We start from the raw sequence: 14,811 nt of genomic DNA on the forward strand, positions 1-14,811 counted from the left end.
CCGCAGCCTCAGCTTGCTGTGCTGGCAGCGCGGCATCCTGGCTGGCTCCGGGGCTGGGCGGCGCGGTGCAGGGGCAGATTTACAAGTGAACACAGGGTGCCCTGGCAAAGGCCCCCCAACAACAGGGGGACCCAGGGCCGGGCACTCGGGCAACTCAACACTGGCTGCACTGAAATCATATGCAGGCGGGCGGTGCAGATGGCGGGAGCGCAGGGAACGCAGGCGGAGGACTCAGGGGGAGCACTGGGAGGCCACGCAGCCGGCCAGAGAGAAGCGGCCCTTTGAAGGGGAAACTGCCGCTTCTCTCTGGCTGTGCGGCTGCCCCTGCTCCTGTTGAGTCTTCCGCCCATGTTTGCAGGGCCACATTCCGAAAGGGGCTGGCAGGGGGGGGAAGATGGATAAGGGGTAGGGGGTCCTGGAAGGGGGTGGTCGGGTGTGGGGGTGGGGTGGATGGAGGGGGTCGGTTGGGGACAAGGAGCAGAGGGGTTGGATGGGTTTGGAGGTTCTTAGGGGGGCAGTCAGGGGGCAGGAAGTGGGAGGGGGTGGATAAGGGGTGGGGGGCCAGGCTGTTTGGGAGGGGGCACAGTCTTCCCTACCTGGCCCTCCATACTGTTTTGCAACCCCAATGTGGCCCTTGGGCCAAAAAGTTTGCCCACCCCTGATCTAGTCTGACCTTCTGCACAATGCAGACCACAGAATCTCACCCACCCACCCACTCCGGCAATGAACCCCTAACCTACGTCTGAGCTACTGAAGTCCTCAAATCATGGCTTAAAGACTTCAAGGTGCAGAGAATCTTCCAGCAAGTGACCCAGGCCCCACACTGGAGAGGAAGGCAAAAAAACCCCAGGGCCTCTGCCAATCTGCTCTGGAGGAAAATTCCTTCCCGACCCCAAATATGGTGATCAGCTAAACCCTGAGCATGTGGGCAAGACTCACCTGCCAGACACCCAGGAAAGAATTCTCTGTAGTAACTCAGATCCCACCCCATCTAAGATCCCATCACAGGCCATTGGGCACATGTACCTCTAATAATCAAAGATCCAAAACGCATCAAAAAGCGGAGCCAGTTTGTCAGCATTGCACCTTCAACATCTACTCACTGCTTGTTAGTTCTGCATTTCACCTATATAGCCCAGTGCCTTACAAATGTGAGGTTTGTTCCTGCTGTAGTACTTAATAATATATCCTCAAACAAAGGCACTGATGGATATATTGACCGGTTCACTGTGTTCTCTAAATGGAGTTGGACGGAGTGTTTAAGTGTGTTCAGTTGTATATGCACTTTCAATCATTTTACAGTCTAGCCTATGAAAAATGAATGTTACCATTTCAAAGATGGCTCAAGTCCTCAGTGGGCTGAAGTACAGTGACAGGTCTGTGTTAAGGGACTCAGCATTGGAATTGTATCTGGTGCTGCAGGTCTGGATTAAGGAAGGCCTGCTGGGGCACTCTGCACAACACCTGCCTGAAAATCAATTCCTCACCTTCACCAAATTAGTTTCACCAATCCATCCAAAATCATAAAAGGAAAAAAAAAATCAAGAAGGTTATAATTTATCAAGTCACTCAAGCTCATATTTTATAGATATGCTCCCATTGAAATCACAGGCAAAACTTCTGTGGGAGCAGGGGCAGGTTCTTATACTTTGTATGTTTACCCTAATCCTTTCCATCACGAACTTGTGCACCCATCACTGAAAGGTGAAATCTGGTCCTTTCCCATTTATTCCAAATCTCTACAACTGTTCCTATTTCGTTTTAAATGTCTCTTGCCCATCAGCCTTGAAGATGAAATACCTGGTATGTCTCAATAGGCCTGTTCTCCATGTTCAGGTCCCATACTTTGACGGTGAGATAGTCCCTGGTCATGATATACCTTCCACTGTGACTGAATTTAACATCAGAAATTGAGGAGATGATCTCAGAAAAAAATGATCTGTTACTTGGGTCTTCAGGCTCTTCAAAAACTGCAGAAGAGAAGAAAAACGGCGACATAAAACATGCTGTACGCTGAATCAATACGATCTTCAAGGAAGACTGGTCATGCAACACTGAGGCCCCAAATCAGGAAAGCATGTAAGCATGTGATCAACTTAAGTGCTTTCCTGAAGCAGGGCCTGGGCTAACATGGCCAGTTGGAATGTTCTAATGTGTCTGTTTGGACAGTATTTAGTGGCAAATCAGTGACTGTACCTGTATAGAAAGGATCGTAACAAAAGGATAGGAACATAGGAATTGCCATTCTACATCAGGCCTGAGGTTCATCTAACCCAGTAAACTGTTTCTGACAGTGGCCAGCACCTGGTGCCTCAGAGGAAGGTGCAAGAAATCCCATAATGGACATTTATTTAATTAACCAGCCCACAGGGTAAGTTTCTTTGGATATCGGTATCTGAATATGCAACATTAAAATATCGAGAGAAAGAAGGGAAATCTGAGCCAAACTCAGTTTTGTCCCTACTTTTTCCTAAGAACCCTTCAGCATTTGAGCCGGATCCTTCATGGTGCTGGGGACCCTAAACTCACATTGATGTTGGTGTCAGTGCGACACTAAAACCTTGCACATTTGGCTCTTTTTTGAGGTGAAACTTCATTTTTTCCCTTGAGTTCTGCCTCTTTACATCATGATAAGGAAAAGCTGACATTGGTGTTCTGAGATCTTAGAGAGACCTTTTCAGCACAAAGACCTTTTCTAGCACCAAAATGCAATGACCAGTGAGACTGTCATGCTTTCTCACCGTTTAATTTTGTCTGACAGTTTTAAACTATACAGTACAATCTTTAGTTGCATTTCATCATTCATGTGAAAGGCACCTTACAGTGCTATTCAGAGAGTCATTATAAATCATGCACTATAAAATATTAATTTCCTAAATTAAAATGCAGCATTACAAAATGAGGCATCACTTTGACTGCACAGCTGGAAGGAATCCAAAAGGTGGAGAACACCAGAATTGCAGGGCCAAAACTGGCTCTGCTATAAGCAGATGCAACTCGATTGGAGTCGGTGGAATTGCATCCCCATTTATACTGGATCTGGATTTGACATAAAGTAGACAAAATGCCCATATTTGAAGGATTTTAACCTGCATAGTTGAAGCTACTTCACCTTTAATAAGTGCAATGAGCAAGAAGGACCATAGGAGATCAATGTATCAACAATGCAACACTAGCCAAAAAACATAAAGCCTTACACACCATTCCTGCTTGCTGAAAATCAAAATGATGAGCAACTGGAAGTCAATGTAAAATTTCATAGCTACTGCAAACATACAAATTAATCTTGTTACTCCCTGAATACATCACAATTTGTGCAGTTTACAAAGGAGACCAATGAAGTTCAGCAATTTGGGGCCCATTTATAAAATTAAAATTCTGAACGTCATCAGCAGGACATGTGTCTCTCTCAAAACCACCTGAACTGGTGGTCCTCATCTCATATGGACCCTTGTTGGCATCAAAGGAGGCTGAGGACTGAGTGGGCCATCTATCAGGTCTGATCCACCTCTACAGATGGTCACTACAGGTTAGGGTTGAGGCAGGGTGTCATGGTGCAAGTTTGTATTGCTGTTGCACGCGCTACCCTTGTGCCGTGGTTGAAGAGAGGACTCCAGTCTCCATCCAGTCCTTTTCACTAGCACTGAAATTCTTTTTATAAAAACCCCTCTACTGGCTTGCCAACTACAGAACCAGTTTCTCCTCCCTTGGTTTTCACTCAGCTGCTAGAACAGGGCCTCATCCTCCCTGATTGAACTAACCTCGTTATCTCTAGCTTGCTTCTTGCTTGCATATATAAACCTGCCCCTGGAAATTTCCACTACTTGCATCCGAAGAAGTGGGTATTCACCCACGAAAGCTCATGCTGTAAAACGTCTGTTAGTCTATAAGGTGCCACAGGATTCTTTGCTGCCTCTACTGCTGGTTCCATTGACAGCTGGCTAACATTCAGACCCACCTTCTGTCTAGAAAATAAGTGGCTTAGCATGGCTGTTTCATGTACCACAAAAAGTGCTGCCAGAGACTGATTTTCAGAAGACCATACTGAGTGCAAACATTTGTTCAATGTTATTATCCCCTATCTGAGTGCTGGGCTGCGAGCTCCTGAGTTCTGGAGTAGGATCAGGGGAAAAAAAATCACCTAAGTGCCAGAATAAATGATCTCTCTACAAATCAGAAATGGCATAGCTCACAGCAGGATCCAAGTTGGGCTCCTTTAATCGCCAGCAGGAATTCTGCTGACCTGCAGGTTTTTAAAAATAAATAAATAAAAAACCAACACCCAAACAACAACAGAAAATAAAAGATCTGAGCTGGTCTGCAGAGAGCTCATGTCTTCGGTGTAATAATTACGGGTTTGCTCGCATCAGGTGGGCTGACTTCATGAGGCTTTCTTTAATGGCTGCATCATTTCCATTCAGTGTGTACATACATGTATGAGCTTGTGTCAAGACTGGAAGCGTTAAATCTATAGCACACAAGCAGGAGGAATTATTGCCGATGCTTCAGAACTGGGAAATGTCAAAAACTACAAACAGCAACAACGAAAAAGCCCTGGAATATCTGAAGAATACTATGAATGAATGGGAAATACCAGCAAGAACAAGACAATGGTGGTGTTAAAAAATAACAAGGCAAATTTTTGATACATTTCACCAAGAACTGAATATTCCACAGGCTATTGTTCTTGGGAGTCAGATTCCCCCTCGCCTGAATGTCAAAATCTACTCCATTGCTTTTCCCCATGCTCTTTTTGTACAGGTTGTTATTGTTGTTATTACATTTGCCTTTTTCACTGCTCATCTTTTTAACCCCAATCTTCAACAGCCATTGTATATCCTGTGCCAATCTTGCCATCATTCCAGAGGTCTGAAGTCAGATGAAAAGCTGCTACCAGGGGGAAAAGTGCTCTTCAGAGAAGCTCAAGGAAGTGACAGGTGTCTACTTCTCCTGAATGCCCTGACTGAGGGTCCCAGAAAATGGGGGCCTCAAAAGCAGGGAGGACCGTTACTTTTACAGATGTCTCCATCACCTTCCACCAGGGGGCGCATCCATGCTGAAGAATGAGGAAATGTGCATGTGGGGCAAAGGAAGTGTCCAGTCATGGCTACAAAAGAGGCCATAATTTCCAAATGTCTTGATTCAAGTATGGGCCAAATTCTTTTATGTAAAAGAAGTCCCTATGTCTGCAACGTTGAGACCCTGTCACTTCTCAGATAGGCTAGAAAACCAGAACTGCAAGAAGCAGGAAAAGATTTAGAGATGGGCCTGAATGAAAATTCTGGGGCCAAAACACCCCTGAACTCTGGATCGTTGCTGAAATTCAGCCCATCTCCAGTAGGATCCCTTTGCAAGGCAGCTTCAAACCCACTACTTGGACTGAGGTTTACTCATCAATAAATAAGATCAGCACCAACAGAGGGCTTTGTTATGCTCTTTTCTCCATTTAAACTTTAATCACAATAAATAACCAATGCTGACTGGAAACGCAGAAGTCTATGAATCGCATGGTTACCAGAGACCACAGGAGGCCTCGCCACTCAGCACAGCCTCACAGTTTCTGATTCCATGCTGCCACAACAATTGGCTTCCTTGGCGATTCCACTGGCAGCTACTAATTCAAGCCTGTCCCAGCATATTTGGCGCAATGTCACCCCTCAGTGCAGATGTAACAAGGAGTCCCATTGGAGACAACTGATTTTCATTCAGGTAAAAGATTTCATCACAGCCAGTAAAGACAGAGGAGAGGCAACATCTGGAAATGCTAAACATTTTCTGTGCTGTGAAAAGAAACCAGGATGGTACAAGAGGCTGTTTCTTTTAAATAGACAGGGCAGATGCAGGGAAGGGGAAGGACTGGAACACACAGGCACAGTGAACACTGTGATGGCAGCAAATGGCATGTTTCTTCCATGATTGTTTGGGGGAGGGGGAGGAGCGTTAGTTAGGAGGGCATGTGAAGGCCACAGGGCAGGGAGAAGGCGGCAAGAGGGACAGGTGTGGAGTGAAACTTAGGTGAAAAGACTGAGGTGGAAGAGGAGGGGGACGGTTGACCCAAACGGCCAATCATGACGGCACGGAAAGTCCAGTCAAAACTGTTTCTCCTCCTCTGGAGATTCTGCACAAGGGGCTAGTTAATTGTTTCCTTGAGGTCTTGTTGGCCTATTATTCTGTGCAACAGGAGCTCATTCTATATTATGTAGAGGGATTGGGAAAGGTTCACAGCTCAGGAGAGAAATACTGATTACTCATAGTATAATTCTGAAACAGCTAAGGGACCTCAATTCATGTTAAAATTCAAGGAAAAGGACGGCTCTCAGGGCCAGATTTTAAAGGTATTTAGGCCCCTAAAAATGCAGGTAGGTGCCTAGTGGGATTTTCAAAAGCACCTAAGTGATGATTTACATGCCTTAACACATATAAGAAATACATTAGAGTGACAGTGGTTCAATACTGCACTCCCTAACTGCCAGCTGGAGAGGGCTGCTTAAGGCCTGGTCAGCGATCAGCTCAGCTCTCGTTTGAGCTGCATCTAAGACACTGCCCACATGAAGCCTTGTCTAAATGGGAAATACTGCTGGACGATTCCCTCCTTGGGGAAAATGATTGGGTGAGTCTCTATGGAGAAATTGTCAGATGCAGCTCTTTATGGGAGTGCACTGCCTCTCCACGGGAAAACTGTTGCCTCACGTCTCTCCAAAGGAAAATTGTCACCTGCTTTGCTCTACAGGAAAATTGCCAGTTTTGTCCCATTATGGTGGAAATTGTCAATCATGTCTCTATATGAGGGGAAAATATCAGTTGTCTCTCCGTAGGGCAGAAATATCAGCCTAGAAGAGAGATTAACAAATCTCCATACAATTTCCCATCCCTTAATACACTTCCTAGAAGGCTGAGGCTATGCATTGTTCTCACTGTGCCTTTTCTACTTGGCATCCAGCTTTCACAGTATTTCAGATTCATTAGGATGCCAGAGTCCAGCTTTTGTTACACCATCAGCACTGCATAAGATGTACGAGTTATCCACCATGCACAGACCAGTCAAGGAGAGTCTGACTGGAAAGCACATAATTGCTCTGTGAAGTCTGGGTAATCATAGAAACATAGAAGATTAGGGATTGAAGAGACCTCAGGAGGTCATATAGTCCAACCCCCTGCTCAAAGCAGGACCAACCCCAACTAAATCATTCCAGCCAGGACTTTGTCTTATAGGGCCATATAGTCTCCTACATGGGCTACTCACAGTTTCCTTTGCACTCTGCCCTTGATGGGCTCATGGATGCCCTACCACTCATTCACATAGAAATACTGTCCTAGTGCTCCCAGTGGCTCCCTGGTGATCCATATGGTACTTGTGGGCCTGTGTGCCAATACCCTTTGATTCCTTGGCGGAAGAGACTCTGAAGAGTTTCTCTCTCAAGCCCAAGGATCTTTCATCCTGCTCATGGTAAAACTTCCCAAGGTAAGGAGTTCTTAGAGTAAAGGGAACAGTTCATTTTATCAGTCTGAGTTGCTGATAAGTTTAACTAGTCTACCTCTGTATTAGCCCCTGTGGGAGTGCATGGATGAGATGCTGCTGATTGTAGCAAATAAAGCATGAAGAATGGGTAGGACCTTTCTTGGGAGGAAAGAAGTCATGAAGAGAGGACAGGGTTCAGTCTGTGAAGGCTTTGAGAGAACTAATGCTGGAAATGTAAGAGCTGATGCACACTGTGAAAAACCTGGACAAACCCTCAACAGAAAGCCTCATACAAAGAGGAAAATGATACAAAGCAGATTTTGATCTCTGAGTTCCTGGTACTGTAGAACAAGTGCTTACAAGCCACCATGCGTCCCACCATGAGTCCGCCCATGAGAGGTCTGATCAGAGTTCATGCATTCATTCCATGGTGCGCTTGCTATGCCGAGAATATTTTAACTCCACCATCAGAGGTATTTCGACAGCTAAACATTAATATAGAGTCTGAGGCCATTAAAAGTGGAAAGTTAAGAAGGGAGGCCAGGTGGATTTCTCCACCCTTTGCAGCTGTGAACATTTCAGGAGGGATGGAAATGGATGGATATACACGCATGTGCGCACGCGCGCGCACACACTCTCGCCATTGAAATAAACTTCCCTCTTTTTCCACTGCCAGTGCACTAGGCATTACCAGTCACCAGTTGTATTGGATGTGGCAAGGAGTTTTTCACTCAAATAATTCTGACTTCTGCACTACCCTTAGTGTCGAAGTATCCACAGTTTGATAAACTGGTTCAGTCTCTCCTGCTTTCTCTCCCCCCACCCCCGACCTTCACTTCTCTCTGTCTCTCGTGTCAACAATTTAAAGTCATACAGCAGAGAGGATGAGACCAGCAGCATTAAGCAATCTGATAGTGGAAAGGACTTTGAGGCAATCAATCTGAATCCCACTTGACTGGGCAAATCATATAATATAGTTATTACCCACTGAGCTTTCCAAAGGGCGGTATTGAGAGTGCCCCTTGCTAAACAGCATAGTGGGGTTTGACAGTTATGTTTAAACACAGGTCTATATTCAGCTGGGTTTGAAACAGCAAGGTTATCCACAAGGGGATGGCTAAAGGTATCCACAGGATAGCATGCAGGATGTCATCATTGCAAGGTCTTCCATGAATGCTCTTGCTACAATGTACAGAACCCATTATAATTAAGGCTAAGATTTAACCATGAGTATTTTTAGTAGAAGTCATGGACTGGTCACAGGCAGTAAACAAAAATTCACAGCCCATGATCAGTCCATGACTTGTACTATATACCCCTGACTAAATCTTGGTCTGGAGGGGGGGCTCTGGTGGCACCGTGGGTTCACTGGGGAGGGGGGGCAGCCCAGGGGTGCCACTCATACTCCGGGGTGGTCCAGGGATGCTGTTGGTGCAGGGGGTGGCAACGCGCAGACTAGGACTGCTGCTGGTGTTGGGGAGGGAGAAAGTGGCGCATGGCTTGGGACCACCATGGGAGGGGGACGCAGCCCAGGACCTTCGCTGGTGCTGGGGGGGTGGCGTGCAGCCTGAGACTGCCACTGCTGCTCAGAAGGAGGGCGGGGGGGGGAGCATGTCCTGAGACCACCGCTACTGCTCGGGGGAGGTGAGGGGTGGCACAGAATCTGTGACTTCTGTGACAGACTCGAAGCCTTAATTATAATTTACATGGCGGTAGCACCCTAAATGTGCTAGGCATTGTATACACACACAGGGAGACACAATGCGGTCTTATTTTCCTCTCACACCATTATAATGCCATTGACTTTGTGGGAGTTTACTCCTGGCTCGCCCCAATGTAAGTGTGAAGACAATCAGGCTGAGTAGGATAGAGGCTGTGAGACCTGGTAGTACTTGCTGCAAACAGCTGGAATCAGGAGAGCCTTGTGTTCTCATATGAATAATCCACTCACTGTTCGGCCTCAGGCAAGTAATTTGAATCTCAGTCAGCTCACCTGTAAAGCTAGGGAATATACACATGACCCCAGTGAAAACCAGATGTCACAGCAGAGCAGAGTTTTCATGGACAAATTATCCCTCTGCTCCTCCCCTTTCTTCATAAAGTCAAATTTCAGTCAAAGCACAAAATTCAACAAAGATAATATAGACAGCATTAACTAATACATAAGGAGACTAATTCTCCTTTATCCTGGAAAATAAACTTTACAGTCTGGTCCAGCCCTGAAATAGGCATGCGAGACCCAGGTATGTCCTGGCCACAGAACTAGACAGCAAGAACTCCTGAACACTGACCCCAGTTGACCATGGACAAGACACTTAACCTTTCTACCTCACTTTCCTGCTCCGCAAGACAAGCATAACACCACTTACTTCTTTCTCTCTCTCTCCCGCCCCCGTGAGGCGGGGAGAGAGAGAGAGAGAGAGAGAAGATTAATAAGGTAATTTTGGTAACATACTTGGAGGGAGAAATGCACCAGTGCTAATTACGATTGCAATATGTAGTTAACCAGGACCAAGTGAAGCAAATTCATCTGCAACGTAGGGTCACTGAAAAGTGTACTGTTTCAGCCACAGCCCTGAGGGCAGGGCAGGGCCACTTTTTCCAAAGGGGAGCTCTCCCTGTAGTACACGGGATGGTCGACAAGCACACTCCTCCTCTAGTAAGGTGCAGTCCCTCCCCTCGGATGCCCCGACAGCTCTGCTTGGCACTGTGGCGGAGCAGGAGGAGTATGGCCTGCCCTTCCCCCACTCTTTTTGGAGTGGTTTGCATCTTTAGAGGCTCTATGAGGGAGCTCAGGAGACCAGCAAGATTATGAAGTTGCAGGAGTAATAAAAGTGCACCCTAGTCCTCTTACCCACTGGCACAGAGATGAGGCCCTTGACCTGTCTTGTACAAACATGGCTACAGGTACAATGCATCACAAATTGCAAATCACAAATGACACTGCCACCTGCAGTGATGTGCTGCTCAGAGGGAAATAGTTCTGTTCCACCATTTGCAGTAACTGTTCCCAGTACAAGCAATGCAGATTTCTTCACTGAGATTTACATTCACGTTTAAAGGAAATGGAGTTTGCTATCTATTCAGCATTACCTGTGTTGGGCTCAGACAGCCCTGTGGAAAGGGAAAAGAAGGGCAAGTTCACGGAATGGTGAAAAGCTTCTTTTTTTGGCTTTAAGCAGCAATAACTGCACTTCAGCTACCTCCAAGAACCGAGAATGAAACTCCTTCCAGGTGCTATTTGTGATCCTTGCCACAGCCCTGCACCTGCTCAACCAGGGTACAGCTCTGTATAAAAGGTGGACCCACAGAGTGGCATCAAATTCTGATGGAGGAGTATCAGCTCAGAAACTAATAAGCCTCAGAGTCTTCCTGAAAACCCAGTCACATGACTCCAGTGTGAAAACAGGTGTAATGAATAAAAAAGGTAAATGAGTGATGGAGTTGGCTGGGGGTGGGCAGAGTTAGTTTTGCTTATTAGATGGAAGCTTGCAAGGGGTTTTTCTATGTGCTGCAGAAGCAGACACTGGCTGCTGAGCTCAAAGAGAAGATTTCTTGGGAGCTCTTCAGCTAATTCCATGTTACATAACAAATCTATTTTCTCTTTCACTGAGTGGTATTCCCTCTCCATTCATATTTCCTCCCAAAACACAGGGGGGAGGGGGAATCTATTTAAATGCTGAGCGTTTCTCTGCTTTTAATACAAATGAATCCTCACTGGCATCTCCTCCATCAATTCTGAGGACAAAGTAAAAATCTCAGAGATAGTAGGAACTATTGCAAATGTAATGCCAGCTGATGGAACCTTTGACATTAGATGGACCAAGATGTAGAGTCCAGAACAGGATAGAGATACACATCCAAACTTCTCCAAGGTACAGCAGAGTTTGGAACTGGGAACTTTAGTGGACAGAGATGGGGTCAGCTGCAAAGATCATTTCCAACTCCCAATTCCGAATCTTTATAGATGTTTGGAGGTCTGGTTTTAGTTTGGACCCCATGAGAAATGTAGTGAATGATCATGGACTCTCGGTGAAGGCTTTTACTCAGATCTTTACTAACTTGTTTACTTATAAAACTCAAACAAAAGATTAACGTTACCCAGATCTTCCTGGTGCCAGGTCTGTGAATTCTTAAGATCAATTATTGATTAATGTAGGGCAGGTGCTTTCTTTCAACTGGGAAGAAAAATGTAACCAGAAGCACAAGTTACACTTCTGGTCCTCTTGAAAGGAAATGTTATTGGTGATTAGATCAGGAGAACAAGGATCTTGGATTCCATTTCTACTAACTTCCTGGGTAACCTTGGGCAAGTTACTTGACCTCTCTACGCATTCGTTTATCCACATACAATACCATTGTGAGATAGGTAAGTGAGTCTTAATTAATACTGAAATATCTAGATAGTAGGCTTTATATATATGTAAAGGTAGTATTCTCTCCTTCATGCACAATGGCAACTACAAGCTACCTTGCACGGAAAGAGGTAGTGGCTTAACAGAGCTTTGACTACAAAGAGCAAGTATGCTGTAAAAATAGAAACACATATGTTAAAGCTGACCCTAGGCAGTGTGTTGCACCCAAATACTTATCAAAAGGTTAATAGCTATGACTGGATGTACACTGATATGGTCTGCATTTTGATTACACATGGGCAGTTATTAAATATCTCCTTTAGAGAATTCATCTCCAAAAGCCATTGTTGCTTTTTCATTTTGAACTTTGATGAACTGTCTCAATTCCGACTCTCACATCTGCTGAGCTGCAATTGACTGAAGACCGATGTTTCTGAAGGATAGAGGAAAATCAATATGAAATGTCAAGGGAGAGGTCAAATTGAACTGGTTTTTGCAGTTGGCTTGTATTCGCGCTGAGGACTAAAAGGACATTTCAGCAACTGAACAAAGGAGGGTTTCTACTGCTGAAAAGTCAAGAAACTGAATTTTGTTTGCTTCTTAATTGTATTAGGAATCTCAGGTGGGAGCTGATCCCACAGGATAGTGAGACAGCGCAAAGAAACAGTGGAATTTAGGGAAACTGCTGTTCAAAAACTTAAGCCCTCCATATAGAAATACAGTTTTCTTCCCAATCTGCCTTTTTTTAAAACCTAACAATATGTTGTAGATATGCGGCTATAATCATGCTATAGCAAGATCAAAAGCATTAGTTTGCACTGTCTGGATCTAGTTTATTAGGGTTAGCATTCAACGGCACCAAGTCTGTGCAATTTGTTCTTGCAATAATATTCTGACATCTTGGATGCTAGAAATCTCCTGAGATTCTTGTAAGATATGGAACTGGAAAATAGGCCCCCCTCAGAACCAAAACTACAGAGACAGCTGATTCAGATCTAGATTTTCAAAGAGGTTTGAATTCCAACTTATGGCCTGTCTCCAATAACAGTTTTGTTGTGCTTTATTAGTCAATGACAGCACATGTGAGCTTCTCAGGTCACTAAGAATTACAGTACAATATTAACCTGCTTTACGTCGTCTTCCAACAACAATAAACCACAAAACACTTGTTTTTAGATTCCTATAACCCTTTAAAAGTGTTGCATCCACAGATGTTAGAATAGCCTTTGGGATATGTGAATTCAAAAGGCCTAATATATAAATCCAAGATGCTCTAAAAGGTGATGAATTCTAATCACCAGAAACTGGGTAGGATATTGGCAGATATGATCTGAGCAACAGAATGCATATTAAATCTAATGAAAGAAGATATGTGCACTTACAACTTCCAGTCTAGTCCTTCTGAGGATACTAGGAAAGGATGCTGATCCTTTGAAATCTCTCTAAACTTATTAATAAAAGAGATGCCACAACATATCAGCATTATGGGTCTATAGTACATAGTATGGGTCTATAATATACGTTTGGAGTGGTGTGAAAACTGCAAAAACATATTTGCAAAAATTCTTGTGGATAAAACACACCGATTTGCTTCGGTAGTGTTCATGACTCCTTATATTTCCATATCGGCCCCTTATATTTCCATATCCACAAACATCCCAGTCAGCAAGTTTTTAATTAATTGTGGGAATTGAAAACTAGCCAGATATATATTTTGAGTGTCCTTCCACCAGAAATGCTCCCCTGTCCATTTTGAAAAGCTCCAATTGTTTGCACAATAGCAATAGTGACAGATTATAAATGTTTGCAGAGAATAAATTTGTAGGGCATCCAGTCCAGGAAGAAGAAAAACCATCATGACAGTCAGGTGACCAATCATAGAGCATGAATAACCAACCCTGAATCTATTGTGCTAACTCTTCTCTTAAATGTAAACTCCTTTAGGCAGGGACTGTATTTGTTATATGTTCGTACAGTGCCTTGCGCAGTAGGGCCCTGTCCCTTAAGACAGTGGTCCCTTAAGACTGGGCCACCGCTTGTTCAGCCGATTGCGGCTCCCACAGGAAGCAGCACAGGCTGAGGGATGTGCTGGCCGCCCTTCCTGCAGCCCCCACTGGCCTGGAGCAGCGAACCACGGCAAGTGGGAGCCATGATCAGCCGAACCTGCGGACGCGGCAGGTAAACAAACCGGCCCGGCCTGCCAGGGGCTTTCGCTGAACAAGCGGCGACCCAAGCTTGAGAACCACTGCCCTAAGACACTACCACAATACAAATAACAACAACGTGTGTACCGATCCATTTGTAAACAAACTATTCGCTCACACAAACTATTCATTGAACAATAGTTAATAATGAACAAATTCCTAACAGTCTCATAGACTTTAAGGCCAGAAGGGACCATTGTGATGATCTAGTCTGACTTCTTGCACAGCACAGTCACAACTTGTTTGTAAATAAACGGTGAACAGAGAACCAGCATCAATTAGCTGGATACATTATTAGCAATGAATAATTCCACCAGCTCTGCTGAGGTGAAATGTGGCCCCTGAAATCTGAGATTAGAGAAAAAGATGGGCTATAAGAAAATAAGAATGGCCATACCGGGTCAGCCCAAAGGTCCATCTAGACCAGTATCCTGTCTTCTGACAGTGGCCAATGCCAGGTGCCCCAGAGGAATGAATGGAACAGGAAATCATCAAGTGATCCATTCCCTGTTGCTCATTCCCAGCTTCTGGCAAACAGAGGCTAGGGACACCATCCCTGCCCATCCCGGCTAATCGTCATTGATGAACCTATCCTCCATTAATTTATCTAGTTCTTTTTTGAACCCTTTATAGTCTTGGCCTTCAAAACATTCTCTGGCAAAGAATTCCACAGGGTGACTGTGCGTTGGGTAAAGAAATACTTGCTTTTGTTTGTATAAACTCTCACGGTCCAGGGCATAACCAACCATTAACTTGGGGGGAGGGGAGCTAGGAACAAATTTCCCATGGGATC

The 14,811-nt window shown here is 44.8% G+C and overlaps 1 protein-coding gene across 1 annotated transcript in view; it reads right to left on the reverse strand.

The window, feature by feature from the left end:
- Positions 1 to 14,811, reverse strand: part of PPP2R2B (protein phosphatase 2 regulatory subunit Bbeta) — a 155,364-nt gene that overhangs the window by 3,286 nt on the left and 137,267 nt on the right. Inside the window, exon 7 of the mRNA XM_039484930.1 lies at positions 1,801 to 1,970. Within this exon, the coding sequence (XP_039340864.1) occupies positions 1,801 to 1,970 (170 nt within the window). The remainder of the gene's footprint in view (positions 1 to 1,800; positions 1,971 to 14,811) is intronic.

Source organism: Mauremys reevesii, linkage group 8, assembly GCF_016161935.1.
Source record: "Mauremys reevesii isolate NIE-2019 linkage group 8, ASM1616193v1, whole genome shotgun sequence".
Taxonomy (NCBI): domain Eukaryota; kingdom Metazoa; phylum Chordata; order Testudines; family Geoemydidae; genus Mauremys; species Mauremys reevesii.